Raw genomic sequence first — 19,683 nt, forward strand, 5'->3', positions numbered from 1 at the left:
ACTAGTAAGAACAAGCCGTGATTAGAAGCTTGGAATTTTCAGCCCCACTCCCTATCCTTCAGAAAGAGAAGAGGAGCTGAAAAAGGAATAACTGATCATGCCTACGTGAGAAAGTTTCCATAAATCCCAATATGGAGGTTCAGAGAACTTCCAGGTTGGCAAGCACATACACACTAGGAGGGTGACACACCCCAACTCCACAGGGACAGAAGCTCTTGAGCTTGGGACCCTCCCAGACCTCACCCTATGTGTCTCTTCATCTGGCTGTTTATCTTTATACTTTTTCAAATTCTTTGATAAACTGGTAAACGTGTTTTCCTGAGTTCTGTGAGCTGCTCTGGCAAATTAATCAAACCTGAGGAAGAGATCATGGTAACCTCCAATTTGTAGCCAAACTGGACAGAAGTTGTGAGTAACCTGGGGACCAACTACTTACAATTTGCATCTGAAATAGAGTGGGAGCACTGTTGTGGGACTAAGCCCTTTCTTAACATGTGTGATCTGACATTATCTCTAGGCAGTGTCAGAATTGAGTTAAATTGTAGGACACCCAGCTGGTGTTGCAGAGAATTGCTTAGTGTGGGAAAAATTTACACATATTTGGTGACCAGAATTGAAGTGTTTTGTGTGAATAGTAAGCAGGACACAGGAGAAAAACTCAAGGAGGCAGATTGCACTAAGTTTTTCTAATACAGTGGTTTTAAAAAGAGACATAGATGGGAGGTCTAAGCATTTTATATCACCATGTTCAGTCAGTTCCTCATAAAAATAGGAATATAGATTACTTAGCTCATGGGGCTCCTTAAATATACTAAAATTATGAAATCCTTTTTCAAATGTTAAGTGTCCAATAATTACTTGGTAATAGAGTACTGGCCTCGTATGGCCAAATACACGAATGAAGCTGCCTGTAATACTTCCTAAAAAGTTGAGTATATTCCTGACTTCCCTAAAACAATGAGCAATTTAATGTAGCTACTTTGGAAAAAATGATTTCAGGTTCTCAGTTTTTCCCCCCTTCCCTTTTACAATGGGTTAATACTAGAGCCCGGTAACAGGCCCAGGTGTATCTGTTCCCTATGGCTAAAGTTTCTGGAGGCACTGAGCCCATCAGCAGGAACAGGGAAGTGGCTGGGTAGTCAGGTCCAGGTAGCAACTTGGTGAAAAGAGGAAGCAGTTCTCCTGGCCATGACTTAAAAATTCAGAATCAGGGCTGATAATTCTTACATCTACCTACTATTATGCAAATGTTTGATGGAAACATTTCTTGATAACTGTTGTTCTTGTTATCCTGAGATCATTAAATCACATATGATGTAAAGGCTAAGAAAGAGTCAAAATTCATGAGAAACTGTACTGGATAAAAACTCCCTGTTATATGTCCTATGAATTCTTCATTTTCAGCTTTTATCAAACCACAATTGAACTCAATAAAACAAGTCTCTTTCACCAGCCTATTTCTTGTAAAACAGTGTGAAAGTGAGTTGAATGATGGCAACCTGAAAGATTTAAAAGGCTCCAAAGTAGTTTTGCATTTAAAAGTACACTTCTGGTAAGATTATAAGTGATGCTTCCTCCTGCCTCTGTTTTCCAAACTCTTTGAATGACTTTGTAATTTTAAAAATTGTGTATTAGAATAAAATCAGCCTGTCATAAAAATAATTCTCCCTGCAATAACATAAGAAAAAATTCTGATAGTCACAGTTATTCATGGGTGCCATTATGGGATTACTTAGCATCTTTTAAGGAAATCCTATGGGAGTCAAACTCACTAGTATGATTTAAATATCTCCAAATAAATAAAATGTTAGTTTGAACCACTAAAAAAGACTCTTTAATGCTTTAACTAATAAAAAAGTAAATTAACTAGAGATAATTACTTACTACCTTTGAAGGAGAAAGAGAATAAAAGTAATTTTCCTAGAAGCTCTTTATTTATTAGCATCTTTTAAGGCTAAATCTTTTAAAGTTCACTTGTAAAATAATAGGAAAACAGAGTGACTATATAGCATAGTGATTAAGAGTGTGGGCTCCAGAGTCAGATTATCTGGGTTCAAATCTTAGTTTTTACCACTTATTACATCTGTGAATTTAGGTAGATTATTTAGGCTCTGTAGAACTTCACCTGAAATTTAACTTAGATTGAAAAAAATAGCATTGAGTGTAAAATTTGCAATACATTTAATTTTCACTTGAATTTAATATTTCTTCCCACTTCTCTGTCAATATAGAACACTAAATAAAACCCACTTCTAAAAAATTCAACTAATATGAACAGTTTTGCAATATCAAATTAAATTTAACACCTAGTCTTAATAAAGAGACAATCCTTTTTTAACCTACTTTGTTATTGGACTTTCCTAGGAATCATCAGATTTAGTATCAACAGACAAGGTAATATCATAGATAGCAACTTTCCAATTCATTAATTTCCATATATAATCAAATCAATTGCTGTATTATAAAGATACCAAAGCTGTATATCCTTTAAAAAAAATATGTCAGTGCTATACTAGGGGTGTAACTCCTTATAAAACAAGCACAAATGTGGCATCAAACTTACTTTTCCAAAGAAGCCTTTGAAGAACTTCCTTTCCTGGAGGAACAGGGGGACAAGTCGAGCGCTATTATTGTATGGGCTTAATGTCCCAGGGTTTCACACCAATAAGCACATATGGAAGTTGGGTAAAGGGCAAAGTAGAAGGGGAGGGAGTGAGTTTTAAAGAGTTATCCATACCAGAAGTGACATGAAAATGCAGGGAAACATACTACGTGGCCTAAGAATCCATGGAAAGAATGAGAAAAAATCAAACCTGTATCCATGCAGAGCAATTAATTAGTTTATAGTCTCTACTTTTAGAACAGAGATTATCCAAATTTGGTAGCAGAGAAAAATATTAGGACATATTGGTTTTGTGAGATTTGCATTTTAAATTTCATAATTGTGAATAGTAAATAGAAGATTAGTTCCATACACATTTTTCAATTGAAAAGTGGAAGTCATCAATTATAAAACCAGTTCACATTCAAATGATCACAAAATCATATAGCAACACAAAAAATTCAATTATGCATGTGCAGCAAGGGTCATTGTCAGACTTTTTCTCACTGAGTTCACGATGTCACTTAGAGAATCCTTACTTATGCAATAGGATTAATCTGTATGTGTGCTGATCAATTCCACGGCAATCATGGGGAAATAATAAATATGTTCTATTGCAAATAGAATAAATCTTCTATAAAGAACACAGGCTAATGATTTCACTGGAGCAGAGAAAACAAGCATATGAGAACAAAACCACAGCTGTGGACCACAACTGACATTTAAGGATTAGGGTTTTGTTTTCTTTTTAAATGTTACTATTTTAGAAAAAGAACTTGCATGGACAGTTACAAGTATACAATCCTGAAATTATGTACATGAGACAGACATAGCTATTTATGGTCTCAGCACCAATTCTTAAGTATATACAAACTTTAAAACTGACCACCATTTGAAATCTGAATTTATGCAAAGAAGATGGATTCGAATTTACCCAAGCTAGCTTAAGTTTCTTCACATTTTCTAGACTTTGTTGAATTATACTTTAAGCCTTTACTTTTTATAATCAGTTTTTAATGATGGGCAAATATCTAGAAAAAGACAACTGTTCTAAAATTTGACTCTCAGACAATTTATAAAGTTATTCAAAAACTGAATAGTTTGCTTGCTCCCTAAGTTTTGAAAATGATAAGCAGTATCAAATATTTCTATAAAATGTTTTGAACTTAAGCTGGAAAAATAATAAAGTAATTGGGGTAGTTATCACAATAAGACTGACATTTTATCTCTGCTGCCAAGTTTGATGACCCTAGTTTTGTTAGACTGTGAGCAACCATCAACTTTTAAGGATGCAGCCAAAGTTAACAGATTCACCATTCTTAAGGATAATGAGGTAAGGGAAAGAGATCCATTAATATTTAATTTAGTTTCCAGAAAAGCACTTGTTAAATATGGAGTTTGACTTCTTTTTATAAAAGATCTCGGATGTTAATGAAAAAAGTTGACGTGCAAAATGCATAAAAAGGTAGTTATTAGAGAATATATATTTTTAAACAATTAAGTTATGATTCTTTTACCTGCTAAAACAAAAAAATATATTAGGAAAAAATATATCAAATAGTGAATAAAAAAATCAACATATTAGAAACTGATAGTATAATGAAACTAGTCTAAACCAAGACAGAGGGAGACACATTTACAGAGACAATGGGAAGAAAAGACCTTTTAAAAGGAAGGGCACTTTGGATCAGTGTCAAGCAAGATAATCAAAGGCCTGATAAATTTTTTACAGAATAGATTGATAATTACATTACTCCTCATCTAGCACTATGACATAAAGACACTGAAAATGAACAACAGATTATCCATAGACAAATCCCATACAATCTAAGTCCCTAAGTGGTTAATTTGTGAAATTATGTCACAAAGTAAATTGAGTTAAAAATAGCTATAAACTAACTTTATGTACACAAAGTAAAAAACAAAACATATGTAGGCTCTTAGAAGCATATGTTTAAAGTACTATTTTATTTTAGTATCTCTTCATTTGAGAATGTTAAGTTTGCAGATAACTTCTAATTGAAGTTAAAATAATCCTAAATGTTAAAGAGCTACTTCGAGGAAAAAGAAAACTATACTTGCAAACTATTCTGCTTCCTCAATTCCCCATAAATTTAAAAAGCACTGGAATGTTAGATTTTTAGTTTAAAGATCACTTAGGTGGTTAAGTTTAAGATGACTGTTTTGCTATTTAACTGGCACATATGAGCTATATAATTCTTCAAATTTTAAAGTACTGACATTCAAACTACTTCCATGGATATGCTATTTTTCTTTAATCTTTAGGTTGTACACTTTTATATTTGCTTGCATTTATTTGAAACTCTAAGAGGAAGCTTTATGATCTATAAAAGTAAACAGAAACACCTAAAGAGACATAGCTTTTGGCATAATATAAGCATCTGGTATATTTGATTACAGATGTTTGTTAGGATCAATGTTAGGGAGAGAGGCAACTAGAATTTCTGCATAGCAAAAATATGAAAAGAAGACAAAATCATGAATTTTTGTGATTAATATGATCTAAGAAGAACAACAAACTGAAGACTTTCACTTGCTGCAACCTTCTCAGTACAGTGTTAGAAAGAGTATTTATACAAGGGGGACGTCCGAGTACAATAAATAGGAAATTGACATCAGTTACCTAAAACTTTAAGCTTATTTTTTAAAAGTACATGTTTCCCTATGTAAAATTATAACAACATTTGCTACAAGTCTCCTGGATAGGGTTGGTCTGAAAATTTTCAAAGAATTTCTTGAATGAAAAGTTCAGAAATGGCCCAGCTGGTGTGACTCAGTTGAGTGACCTTTGAACCAGGAGGTCATGGTTCGATTCCAGGTTAGGGCACATGCCTGGGTTGTAGGCTTGATCCCCAGTAGGGGGCATGCAGGAGGCAGCCAATCAATGATGCTCTCTTATTACTGGTGTTTCTATCTCTCTCCCCCTCTCCCTTCCTCTCTCTAAAAATCAATTAAAAAATCTTAAAATACTATAGGGAAATAATGATCTTTTAAAGTTATGCAAAAGGATTTAAAAACATGACATGCAATTATGGTTATGGTGATTATTATGAGATTCAATTTGACCACATATTGAGGACTGAATTGTTTTCTGTATATTCATTCCAGAAATATTTATTGAGTGGCTACTGTGTGCCAGACACTGTTTTAAGCATAGGTATAATTTTTTAAGTGACAAATTTGGTTCCTATTTCTGGTGAAAATAAAAACTCACTAAATTTTATAATCTAAATAGTCCTGCACTCAAATAATCATGCTTATAGTTTTTCATCTTCTTGGTTAAATAAAAAAAAAGGTAAAATAAAACAAAAACATTCACTCAACTAAAAAATTAGTTCTAAAACTCGATGGTAAATAGTGGCTATCTCTGGGATTGCAAGAAATTTTATGTACTGTTTTTGTTCATTTGTATTTTATACAATGAAATTTACTACCTATATAATAAAGATATTTCTATTTAAAAGTAGGGGTTTTTTTTCCCCTTTTTTTCCATCACTATCTATCCCTCCATACCCTCCTCCATCTCCACTCAACTCATTCTCCCCATCCCCTGCAATCACCACCTGTTGTCTGCATTGAGTTCTTTTTTTTTCCATTTTTACTCAATCCCTCCACCCTCCCAGCCCACCTTCACCCCCCAGACAGCCTGCTCTTCATTTATGAATCTGCCTCTATTTTGCTTGTTAGTTCAGTTTTGCTCCTTAGATTCCACTTATGAGTGAAATCATATGGTACTTGTCTTTCTCTGACTGGCTTTTAAAAAAACCTAGACAGTTAAGAGGGTTAACTACTCATTAAACAACTAAATACCATTTCTTAAAACTTCTGGTCAAATTTAAATCATCCTTAGATTTTCCTCATTTAGAGAGTGAACCTGAAGCTATACTCTGAGTTAAAAGACTTTCTAAAGGTTCATTCCACAGTGACCTTCTAACCGTAAGCTACAGAAGTTATAAGACAGAGGATGTTGGAGGGAGCCAATGGGGGGGGGGAAGACATATGTAATACTTTCAACAATAAAGAATTATTTAAAAAACAAAGTTATAAGACTTTAATAACTACTTATAGCTTGTTTCAGGTCCATCTAGTATATTCACTGATTTGTCTATTGCTTTCAGTCAGTAGTTTATGACATTTAAAATGTTCTTTAGCCATAGCTGGTTTTGCTCAGTGGATAGAGCATTGGCTTTCGGACTGAAGGGACCCGGGTTCGATTCTGATCAAGGGCACGTACCTCGGTTGCAGACTCCTCCCTGGTCTGGGCCCTGCTCAGGGCAGTGCAGGAGGCAACCAATCGATGTGTTTCTCTCACAACGATATTTCTCTCTGTCTTTCCCTCTCCCATTCTCTCTAAAATCAATGGCAAAATAACCTCGGGTGAGGATTAAAAAAAAAAATTAAAAATAATTCCTTAAATGACTTAAGACAAATCATTATATTACTTAAACTGTTAAACTGTTCTTAGCTAAACTTATCTTATTTTTCCAGTGAACTTAAAATTATTTTGTTAAAGAGACTGACTTTATATTTCTTGAAAAATTACATTTTCTGAAGCTGTATTTAACTGGGAAATATATATTCAGGTGGACATAGCAAGTCTATAAATTATAGTTTCATGTACCATAACACATGGTTATAAGTCTCTTTAATATTATGGTAATTGGAGAGCACAGAAAGACTAGGAAGGGCTTCAGTCATTTAAGAATTTAAATGACCAAAATCTGAGTCTAAGGGTATGTAAACATACCCTTTGCTTCCTGCACACGCCCTGTGGTAATCTAAGGTAAAGGTATGTGTATAGTATATATTGTATCTACATTGATTTTTTAATTTTTTTTTTAGTTCTTTGCGTAGTATAATCAGTTATTTTTCTCTTCCTTTCCCTTCTACAACAGATTTAGGCATTTCTTCCAAGATATAATTCATTTCTCTGAGTGGCTGCTTCCTTGATTTTATATCTTTTATATTGAGGAATTATAGAAAAGAGGTCCTACAGAATGTATCAAGAAGCAGAAAAGTTTTCATTATTAAGTAAACTGAGAAAAAGCACTCATTAGTAGCCAAACTCAAGGCAGCCCACCATACCAGCAAATCCAAAGCAACAAGTACTTAATGCTATACGGGGCAAAGGCATGCAGAAGTAATGCTTAAAGCTTTCAGAGCAAGGGGTGGGGGTGGAGAAGGCCAAACACTGGAGAGAAGGAGGTTGTGAAGAGGGCTGTCAGAGTTTATGAAACATTCTTCAAATCTATCCAAAATATGAAATAAACACTTTAATCTGAACCTTTATGAACTCTGAATCCATTCTCTCCTTTTATTAAATACACAGGCATGTGCCTAGGATGTGTTCTATGGCATAACAGGAAAGGAAACATTATTTATCAAATATGCTGAAGTTTGTGCAAGAGGCAGGGTGACATATTGTTTATGTTTGAGGGGTGTACAAAAGGAAATTGGGAGTAGCAGTCAAATTAATAAGTCCTCCCAACACAGATATCCCCATCTTCTATTTTTTCCTAAAAAGCCGTTTCTTATAGTAAATTTAAAATCAGTAATTTATAACCCAGTTATCTCAGTTAGGTTAAGACACTAATTGTAACAATTTTATCCTGGCTTTAGAGTATTATTTATCTGAAAGATTTCATACTACTTGTTTAATATGGTTCTGAACCAGAAGAACCTTTTGAATACTGTCTGGCCTAAACTGAAGAAGTTGATCTTTATAATTTACACCTTTGGATGGACATGAGCTACTCTTTATCAGTGAATTCACATCTTTTGCTTTAAGAGTAAGAACTGGATTATGGGTCACTAAAATTTATGAGCAAAATCTTTCAAGAAAATATTTACAGCATATAGACCAATACTGGCAACCATCAAATACATACAGCTTTCAATCTTTTTACAGCCTCTTCACAGATGTGCATTCCTCTTGATTCATCAACTTCTACATGGCCAAGGTACTGTAAAAAGAAGAAAAAAGTTAGGGCTTTTGCTATGTTTATTGAGTAGCTCCCCATCCCCTCAATTCCAAATGTATCAAAAGAAACTGGAAACTGTCATCTGGGAAGCATTTTTCTCTGCAGCATTTGCGATCTTACTTCTGGCATGCAGAGAGTTTGCCTCAAATAAACTTATAAAAATTCTCTACATGCTAGGATATTCTCTACATTGACATGGTAAATATGCATTATATATAGTTCTAAGATGAAAGAGTATACTCTCTTTAGGGCAAATATGAATCATACAAAATCCAAGAAGATATACAATCATGTCCTGCATAGCGACCTTTCAGTCAAAGACAAACCACATATACAACAGTGCTCCAATAAGATTAAAATGGAACTGAAGAATTCCTATTGCCAAGTGACATCTAGCTGTCTTAACATCCTAATGCAACACATTACACAAATACCACTGTGTTATAATTGCCTACAGTATTCAGGGCAGAATAGACTGTATGGGTTTGCAGCCTAGCAGCTGTAGGGGAACACATTTTTGTCACCCCAGAATATCTCTCTAGCATAAGGATTATTTTAGGCTGGCAATTTTAAGAAACAGCATACAATGGAGAAGCACTGAAATCCAAGTAGAAGCTATCCTTTGTAGGACACATTTACCTTTGTAAGGGAACTCTCCATTTCGAAGGGTGTCTCCCTGCTATCCCAGGAAGAGAAGAATAAACTTATCTCTAGAAACTCTTATTAATTCTGAAGATAAAGATTTAAATCTAACAACCTTACCCATTTATAGTGTGTTTTTTTCCTCCCTTAACTGACACCCCCACCTGCAACATTTTCATTTGTCTTCAGCTGAAGATGGTATTTAAGTAGTGCTAGCTTCAGCCATTTTGGCTCAGTAAGAGATAGCGTGAGTTTTAAGACAGTTTCCACATTTAGTCATCTTTGCTTATCTCTTTTTTACTATTAAATTGGAAAAAAATTAATTTAATATTATAGGCTGTTAAAAATGTCAAGTGTTTGTGAGCCAGGATAGTAAACAGTTAGGACAATTTCTTGGCAAGTGGAATAGAGAAAGCAAGCTGATGACTGAACAAACAGGGCTGAGCAATTTACAGCAGATACAGAAGGTCACCAGGGTGGGAAAGCCCCAGGTGCCCAGCCACAGGCAAAACTGGTGCTGGATCTTCCCCCCAGGGTGGCCTTTTCTTCCATAGCTGGTCATTCGGTTCAAACCCTCCTGACCTTTCCTCCCTAGAGATAACATCTAGGCCTCAGCTGTATATCAGCTCCAGGTCAAGAAAAGCAGCAAAACCAGGACCAGTAATGACTCCCTTCCCTGGCATTGACCAATCAGTGGAGACCACAACCCTAAAAGGGCACACCTGGAAAGTGATGAATATTCTATTGAGATCTCCCCTAAGACCACCCCTAAACTCCCAGCGTTTAAAACCCTCAAGACAAAGGTCCCAGCACACTCTCCTTAGACCACGCCTTTCCCTTTCTCCTCTTCTTCCCCCATAGGCATGCATCTCCTGGAGCTGTCTCGGGCTAACCCTCTGAACCTGTTTCCAAGGCCCCTTTTTGCTGACTCTCCATGAGCTGACAGCAGCCCCACCTGGGCTAACTTCTTTCCCATTACATTTCTAGAGAGCCAAAGCAGCCCCGCCTAGGCTTCTATCCTAAGCCCTTCCTTGTTTCACTGTTCTCAGCTTTAATAAATGTACTTTCAAAATCACCTGGATTCGTGTTGTGAAATCTTTCCTGTACAAAGTCGAGAACCCACACACTACCAGTCTGCCCGAGGCAACCCTCTCTGGGCTCGGGCCCTGTCCAGTAAGATTTGGTGGCTCTGTCAACTAGTTCTAGATGGTTAAATTGAACTCACACCCAGAAATAATAGAGTACTTTGTCACTGAAGACTACTGTTTCATCAGTCAGATGCTACAGTGATAGGCATATTACACTCAAATTCTGGAAAGCTGTATTATTCGTTTAGAAGTTAGTGATGAATGAACTTTTAAATTAACTCTGGTTGGATTCAGCTTTAGAAAGTATTCCTTCATGTTCAGTTGACATGTTGCTTTTTTCAAAGCCCAATAATATATTCTTAATTTCTTGGTCCAAGGAAAAAGGAAAATCAAGTACTGGGAAAGAGTATAATCTCAGCAACTGAGCTGTTTGCATCACTGTTCTGACATTTTAAGAAATTTTGACATCTCATTCTTGGTACCTTGGCACATATTACTGTCTAGTTTTTTAAAATTTTTAATTAATCCTCACCTGAGAATATTTTTCCCATTGATTTTTAGAGAGTGGAAGGGAGGGGAGAAGAAAGAAATATCCCTATGACAGAGACACATCAATCAGTTGCTTCCCACATGTGTCCCACCAGGGATCAAACCTACAATCTAGGTATGTGTCCTTGACCAGGAATTGAACCCATCGCAGCTGTGCAGGCTGATGCTCCAACCAACTGAACAACACTGGCCAAGGCTAATTTGTTATTATTTTTAATATATATTTTTAATGGATATCAGAGAGGAAGGGAGAGGGAGAGGGAGAGGTAGAAACATCAATGAGCCCTAACCAGTTTGGCTCAGTGGATAGAGCATCAGCCTGCAGACTGAAGGTTCTCTGGTTCGATTCTGGTCAGGGGCACATGCCCAGGTTGCGGCTTGATCCCCAGTGGGGGGCTTGCAGGAGACAGTCAATCAATGATTCTCTCCCATCATTGGTGTTTCTCTCTCTCTGTCCCTCTCCCTTCCTCTATGAAACCAATAAAAAATATATATATTAAAAAAAAAACATCAATGATGAGAGAGAATCATTGATCGGCTGCCTCCTGCATAATCCCTACTGGGGATTGAGCCCACAACCTGGGCATGTACCCATCAGCTTCCAAATCCCTTCTTAATTTCTCGTTACTAGAGAGATCTGTCTTATTAAATGCTTGCTGTGCTTTAAGAGTAAAACTTAGTTTGAAAATGTATTCAGTATTTCTAGATATTTATATTGGTAGTATTTCTTTGTTAGACTACTCCACATTCTGCCAGAATCAGAAGACCCATAATATTTTCTAACTAAACTAAGTGGTTTTTTTTATCTATTGATTTTAGTATATCTTATAAGTAGCCCAAAACCCTGCAATTTCCTATCCTTTGAAACATTTTTTGGTTGATTCTCTTGAGTTTTTCATATAGACATCATCTGCAGAAACAAACACAACAAAAAATGTATTGATTTCCCACATTTACAGTTTTTATTTATTTTCTTATGCAAAGATGATTGCCAATTCTAAATATGTTGAATAAAGCAACCTCACCTTCCTCCTAAATTAAATGTAAATGTTTTCTGCATGACTCTGGGAGACTTTTTCAATCACTTAAAGAATCCTATATAATAAAAGGGTAATATGCAAATTGACCCTAACGACAGTTGCTATGACATGCACTGACCACCAGGAGGCAGACACTCAATGCAGGAGCCGCCCCCTAATGGTCAGTGCACTTCCACAGGGGGAGCGTTGCTCAGCCAGAAGCCAGCTCATGGCTGGCCAGCACAGTGGTGGTGGCAGCGGGATCCGTGGCAGCGCTAAAGATGTCTGTGGGGAGCGGGCCTAAGCCATTAGTCAGACATCCCCTAAGGGCTCCTGGGATGCCAGAGGGATATCTGACTGCCAGCTTAGGCCCGATCCCCTGGGGAGTGGGCCTAAGCCGGAAAGAACATCCCCCAAGGGGTCCTGGAGCTCGAGAAGGCACAGGCAGGGCTGAGGGACCCCCTGAGTGCATGAATTTTTGTGCACCAGACTTCTAGTATATCTCTAGTATATTATGCTATTCTTATTTTGCTAAGATGATTTATTGGGACTGGATAATAAATATCTTAACATTTTTTATTGAGATGTAATTCACATTACATAAAATTAAGCATTTTAAAGTGAATAATTCAGTGTCACTTAGTACATTCACAGTGTTGTGTAATCACCACCTTTATCTAATTCCAAAATGTTTTTTTTTCACACCAAAAGGAAAACCTGACCCATTAAGCATTTGCTTACCACTGCTTCTAGCAACCAATAACCTGCATTCTGTCTTTATGGATTTACCTATTCTGAATATTTCATGTAAATGGAATCATACAATATGTGACTTTTTGTATTCGGGCATATTTCACTAGTATACTGTTTTTGAGGTTCACCACATTCTAGTATGTATAAGTACTTGACTGCTTTTTATAGCTAAGTAATATTCCTTTGCAGTTTGCTTATCCATTCTTCCATTGAGGGACATTTGGGCTGTTTCCATTTTTTGGCTATTGTTAATAGTGGTGCTATAAACATAGTGTACCTGTATGTATTTGAGTACCTGTTTTTGATTCTTTGGGGTACATACCTTTCAGTGGAATTACTTAGTCATATGGTAATTCTGTGTTTAGCTTTCTAAGAAACCACTGAACTGCTTTCCACAGAAGCGGAATGATTTTACATTCCCACCAGCAACATATAAGGGTTCTAGTTTCTTTACATCCTTGTCAATACATTATTTTCTGTTTTTGTTTTTTAAGTATAGCCATACAACTGGGTGTGATGTGTTACTTCACTGTGGTACTGATAAGCCATTTCCCTGATAACTAATGATGTTATGTTGTTGGCCATTTGTATATCTTCTTTGGAGAAATTTCTATTCAAGTCCTTTGCCCATTTTAAAATCAGGTTCTTTTATATATTCTGGATACTAGACTCTTATCTGATTTCTAAATATTTTCTCCCATTCTGTAGTTGTCTGTTCACTCCTATGAAAACATACTTTGATGCACAAAAGTTTTTAATTTTAATGAAGTCCAGTTTATCTATTTTTTCTTTTGATGCTCATGCTTTTGGTATCATATCAAAGAATATATTGCCAGATTCAAGGTCATAAAGATTTACCCCTATGTTTTTTCTTCTAAGAGATTTATGGCAATTTTTACTTTTATATTTACGTCGTTGATCCATTTTGAGTTAATTTTTGTATATGGTGTGAGGCAGGGGGTCTAAATTCTTATTTTTCCCACGTGAAAATCCATTTTTCTCTTCCAGTTTGTTGAAGAGACTACTCTTTCCCATTGAATGGGCTTGGTACTCTTTTAAAAAACCAATTGGCCATAGACATATAGGTTTATTTCTGTACTTTTAATTCTATTTTCATTGTTCTATATCAGTGATGGTGAACCTATGACACGCGTGTCAGAGGTGACATGCAAACTAATTTTTTGGTTGATTTTCCTTTGTTAAATGGCATTTAAATATATCAAATAAATATCAAAAATATAAGTCTCTGTTTTACTATGGTTGCAAATATCATCAAAAAATTATATGTGACACAGCACCAGAGTTAAGTTAGGGTTTTTCAAAATGCTGACACGCCGAGCTCAAAAGGTTCACCATCACTGTTCTATATACATCATTCCTTATGCCAGAATTACAATGTTTTGATTACTATAGCTTTGTACCAAGCATTGAGATGAAGAAGTGTGAGTTCTTTAACTCTGCTTGCCTAAAAGAGATATCTACGTGAGAAAATTGTGACAAAGGTACACAAAGAAAACATTCGATCTATAATAAAAGCATAATATGCAAATTGACCAAACAACCAAACAGCAGAACGACTGTCTGGACGACCACACTATGACACACACTGGAGCCAGGCCAGCCAAGGCGGGTGCAATGCGATTGGTCGGGGGGGCCCCGCCATCGCACCACGATCACCCCGCTGAGGGAGGCCCAGGCCACCCTCTGCAGGGAGATTGATGGGGGGGCTCTGCAATCGACTGCCCCAAAGAGGGAGGCCCTGGCCACCAGCCGACAGGGCGATCAATGGGGAAGGGGGCCTCCCTCTGCTGGGTGATCGATCTGGGGGCCCCGTGATCAATCACCCCACAGAGGGAGGCCCAGGCCAGCCAAGTGATCGCACCCCACTCCTGTCACCCACAGAGGGAGGTGACCAGTGGCAGGGGACAGCGCCGCACAGATGGCAAGCAGTGGCAGCGGTGGGGGCGGGGACAGCTGCCGGGGGAAGGAAAGCCCCGATAGGCCCTGATCGCCGGCCAGGCCTAGGACCCTACCCAAGGGGTCCCAAATTGTGAGAGGGCACAGGCCGGGCTGAGGGACACCCCCCCATGCACAAATTTTGTGCGCTGGGCCTCTAGTCTATATATATAAAAGCCTACTGACCAGTAACTATGAAGCACATCGACCACCAGGGGGAATGCAGGAGCTGCCAAGCTGTGGTGACTTTGCAGCTGTGTTTCTCAGGTGACACACCCAGAACCAGAGAGGAGAGAGTCCGATCCCAGGGTGCCTCACCTGAGAACTGCCCTCTTGCAATCTGGGACCCCTCGGGGGACACTGGAGAGCTGGTTTCGGCCTGATCCCCGCAGGCCAGGCCGAGGGACCCCACCAGTGCATGAATCCATGCACTGGGCCTCTAGTTTAAATATAAAGAGAAAAATTACTAATTTTAACCTGTTTTATTAAATCTATCACTGAAACAGAATATGAAGATACTAGAAGCCCCATGCACGAAATTAGTGCACCGGAGGGGGGGGGTGTGTCCCCCCCAGCCTGGCCTGTGCCCTCTCACAGTGCAGGAGCCCCACAATCAATCACCCCAAAGAGGTAGGCCTTGATGGATTGCCTGAGCCACGGGACCTCGGCCTCGCCACGGGACCCCCGGCCTCGCCACGGAACCGTGGGACCCACCTTCACGCTGCGCATGCAGCATCAAGCCCCCATCCACCCGTGCACGCCCGCAGCCTCCTGGTGATCGCTCGTTACGGTGTGAGGGCGACATGACCACATAGGTTTTTATTAATAGGATTAGTTTTATGAGACTTTTCTTTTAACTTTCCTAATTAATGGTACTTCACATATAATAAACTGCCCATTCTTTTTTACACATACATTTATAGAAACGTGATCTTTTACCTTAACTGGGAAGCTACATTTTCCGGTACGAACCCCTTCTTCATCTGTTTGCCACTGATGTGGACGACTGGCCTCTGGAATATAAACATCTTTCTTTCTCCTAAAACTTTGCCGTAGTTTGTTCATTTTAATTTTTACAACCTGCAGACAGAGTTAAAGAAATATGAAAAAGTAATTATTACCTTCTCACATATTTAAATTTTGGTTTACAATATTAATGAAAAACTAATGTATCAAAGTAAAGATTTTGGTTTGGGGGGAAATGAGCAATTAGTATACTTCCTCTAATACTAAGCTCAAACAAATCATTTCACATTTTGAAGACAATTAGAATACTAGTCTCGTAAAACAACAGTAACCTTTTACGATTTGCACAGATGTTATTCTGAGACTTTAATTATAATAATTCAATGAGTATATCCCTATTGATCTACCTCTCAAATCCATTCTCACGCCTAAAAATGAAAATTTGTACATGTAGGCCAAACTATACACTGTTAAAAATTTCTGAAAACTTTCATACTTCTTAGGAAAAAAATTCAGTATGAAACATTGAAATCTGGGGACCTTTTTGGCTTATTATTGAAGACAGTAAGCAAAGCAGGGACTACAGTCACCATTTTATAAAAGGGTGTTTTACAAAAAGGAATAAAATAAAGTTTCTTTTAAACGTGTTTAAAGGAAAAGTTCTACTAGGATAAAATTATTCTAAAGAAGAAATTTCTTACAAGCAATATGACATCAGAATGTACTTTCATATCTATAGTCATTACAGATATGAAAGAAGTCCAAGAGAATCACTCATCAACTGCTTCCTCACACCTCCTACTGGGGATTGAGCACGAGTTAATGAAGTAGCACAAGTCTCATCATTAACTCTGTAAATTAAAAAGTATTAAACTATAGTCAGTTTTTTGTTTTGTTATTGAAAGAGGCACTTCTCTACTGCTTTCAAAGGTGCAGCAGAAATCACAAAACTATAGAGAAGGAAGACCTAACTGATAAGAAATAACAGAACATTCAAGAACCAATGAATAAACATAATGAGTAAGTGTCCCTTTACAGAGCAAATCTCAAAATCTAAAATCAATACCTCTAGCCCTAGCTGGTTTGGCTCAATGGATAGAGTGTCAGCCTGCGGACTGAAGGGTCTTGGGTTCGATTTCGGTCAAGGGCATGTGCTTGGGTTGCAGGCTCGATCCCCAGTGTGGGGATTGCAGGAGACAGCCAATCAATGATTCTCTCTCATCATTGATGTTTCTATCTCTCTCTCCCTCTCCTTTCCTCTCTGAAATCAGTAAAAATATTTTTAATTAAATAAATAAAATAAAATAAATACCTCCAATTTTTTGTTAAGTTGCAGTGCTCATTATTTTAGGTACCTCACAGCCTAAAAGAAATCTAGACTTGAGAAAATGTGTGACAAAGCTACATAAAGGAAACATCCTCTTTGTCAGGAGTGTTAAACAGCAAGAGATTAAACATTGATTGCCACGTGACACCACTGAAAGACTTGAAAATCAAAGTTTGCATTCTGAGGAAAGTCATTTTGTATTTTAAAATGCATAATGACACAACAGAACTATTATCAAATTAGCTACTTTACACAGACAAGTCAATCTTCCCACATATCTTCTCAAAAGGTAAAAAGTCTGACAGACAAATGGCAATGTAAAAAATCTCTGGATTTTCTAAAAAATAAGCTTATTATTTCAATTCAAAACTGATTTACAGAGCATAGGAGGTAGATGTTAAATAATCAAAGGGCTGGACAAAAGGTAGTCTAATACTCTGCCTTGAAGTAGATCACTCCTTCCTAAACTAAGCTAAATGAGAGTCCACCTTAATCTAACAGACTTCCAAAAAGAATTACATAAGCTTCCTTGATTATACATACTGTTACACTCTTTCATATCACATTTAAAAAATATACACAAATACCAGAAAATGAAAAACACCTATACCCCTTGCTCAAATTGGCACTCTAAGAATCTTTTGACCAAGTGAATCCTTTCTACTTAATTTTTTTCTCTTAACAAATAGACCACCCTCCTACCGAGTTAGTTAGGCCAGACACCTAAGAGTCATCACTGCAATTACCCTTTCTCTGACCAGTGACTCCACTGATTTTGCCTCCTTAGTATATCTTTAATTCATTCCCCAACCACCACCACGAGTTCTACTAGCCTTAGATATTTTTGCTTAAATTATTTCAAAAGCCTTTCACTTAATGGTCTTTTTGCTTCCAAGAGAAGTCCATTCCACTCTGTTCTCCTGACTACTGCCAGAGTGCTTTCTAAAACACAAATCTGACCACGCAATTACACTGATTAAAATTTCAATTGCTTCACTTCACTTTCAAGCCCAAATTCCTAAGCAGGGCAAACACAGTCCTTTTCATTTGGTTTCACTCACCAATCTTTTCACCAGTCCCCATTCACATGCTAAGCTCCAGCCATACTAAACTACAATTCTCCAAACAAGACAGGCCCTCTTTCAGAACGTCTGTATATGTTCCTCCCCGTGCCTAGAAAGACCTTCTCCTGTTTGCCTCTGGTTAAAGTCTATTCATCATCTTTTAGTAAGTCAGTTCAGGAGTCTTCAAGGAAGCTAGCATTTTTTTCTGACAAGCCCCTACCTGGCCTGGGTTAGGTCCTTCCATTTCATATGACTCCCGTTAACACCTACAGCTTACTTCTATGACTGTACTCATCAAAACTTTTAGCAACTTTCTATTTCCTTAAGAGTAGACTATATTTTGTTTAAATAGTACCCCTACTTCCTAACACAGTGCCTGTCACATATATGACAAAAAGTAGTTCAATCCTCTGCCTTTATGTAGATCACTCATTCTGTACTATAAATTTGAAGAAACTAAAAGATAAAATAGACCCCCATCATATTAGACTAGGGGCCCGGTGCACAAAGATTCGTGCACTGGGGGTGGGTCCCTCAGCCCGACCTGCACCCTCTCCAATCTGGGAGCCCTCAAGGGAGCCCTCTCCAATCCGGGAGTTTCTGTCTGTCTTTGCAATCATATGAGTGAATTGTCTGAGACCCCAACCCAATTTGGTTTGTTGCTCACAGAATAATAGAGGCTTTTTTTTTTCTTTGCTTCATTGGTGGAGATTTCCTGAAAGTTTTAGGATATCTTCCCTTTAATTTTTCCTAGGCACTCTGATTTTACTTATGTCTCTCACCTTTGCTTTCCCTCCATCCCCCACCACAACAGTAACTTGCTCCAGGCTCACTTTGCTCTAGTGCAGTGGTTCTCAACCTTGGCTGCACATTAGAATCACCTGGGAATCTTTTTTTTTATTTTATTTTATTTATTTATTTTTTCAGGAGAACTCGTGATATTTATTTGATTGGAATTAACCCCCCGAGTTTCCAAGGTTCCATTTCCCTCCATCAAGCCAAGGAAAAAGTCCCCTTTTGAAATAGGAATTTTTAGGGGTGAAAAAAGCAGGTTTAGAAAAATTAAGGAGGTCCATGTAAGAAACACAGGGCTACAGAGTTACAAAGGTTACATTTCCATAAGACAAGGAAACCAGGAGTAGCAAAAGGCCTATATTTACAAACTAAGAAGGAGGGCCTCACATGTCCCCTATGAGGTTTGACTTTTGAGCTCAGGAGTTGCTATAGTGACCAAATCAAAAGGGGGATAGTGGCTAATCAGAGGGGATATCAGGACACAGGGACTTGCAGCCTTTATAAAATGTGGAAGAAGGGACTGGGTGGGACTCTTTTCCCCTCCCCATGTGGGAGTCTGTGCCTGTTCTTCAATAAATTCCCACCTTTGCTATACCATCTTCCTTCCATCTGTGGTTTCATTCTTTGACTCGGACGGACAAAGAATCCAGGGGAACACCACATGTTCCAGTCCCAAAATCTCATATCACTTTTGTCTTCAGCAGAGCTAGGGTTAAAGCCGTTGCTCAGAGTTTCTGCTTCATACTTGCACAGTCCTGTCCAGCATCTGGCTAGGTTAGCTTGTGTTAAGAATCACTTGGGAATCTTTTTAAAATCCTGATTTCTGGGCCTCATCCTCCGGAAATTCTGTTTCTTTGTTATGGGGTGGGGCCACAACATTAGTAACAAAGAAACAGAATTTCTGGAGGATGAGCCCCAGA

At 37.7% G+C, this 19,683-nt stretch overlaps 1 protein-coding gene across 7 annotated transcripts in view; it reads right to left on the minus strand.

The window, feature by feature from the left end:
- NUMB (numb homolog (Drosophila)) overlaps nucleotides 1-19,683 on the minus strand; it is a 141,221-nt gene that overhangs the window by 31,721 nt on the left and 89,817 nt on the right. For 3 of the 7 annotated variants that reach the window (XM_014539328.1, XM_005865813.2, XM_005865815.2), the window contains 3 exons: nucleotides 15,551-15,691; nucleotides 8,512-8,586; nucleotides 2,564-2,596 (listed from right to left, as the gene is read on the minus strand). In XM_014539328.1, the coding sequence (XP_014394814.1) occupies nucleotides 2,564-2,596; nucleotides 8,512-8,586; nucleotides 15,551-15,676 (234 nt within the window). In that variant the 5' untranslated portion in view covers nucleotides 15,677-15,691. Of the gene's footprint in view, nucleotides 1-2,563; nucleotides 2,597-8,511; nucleotides 8,587-9,243; nucleotides 9,301-15,550; nucleotides 15,692-19,683 lie in introns of those variants that run through there. The other 4 variants (XM_005865814.2, XM_005865812.2, XM_014539326.1 and 1 more) reach the window with 2 other exon arrangements.

This window comes from Myotis brandtii, unplaced genomic scaffold (genome assembly GCF_000412655.1).
Source record: "Myotis brandtii unplaced genomic scaffold, ASM41265v1 scaffold213, whole genome shotgun sequence".
NCBI lineage: Eukaryota > Metazoa > Chordata > Mammalia > Chiroptera > Vespertilionidae > Myotis > Myotis brandtii.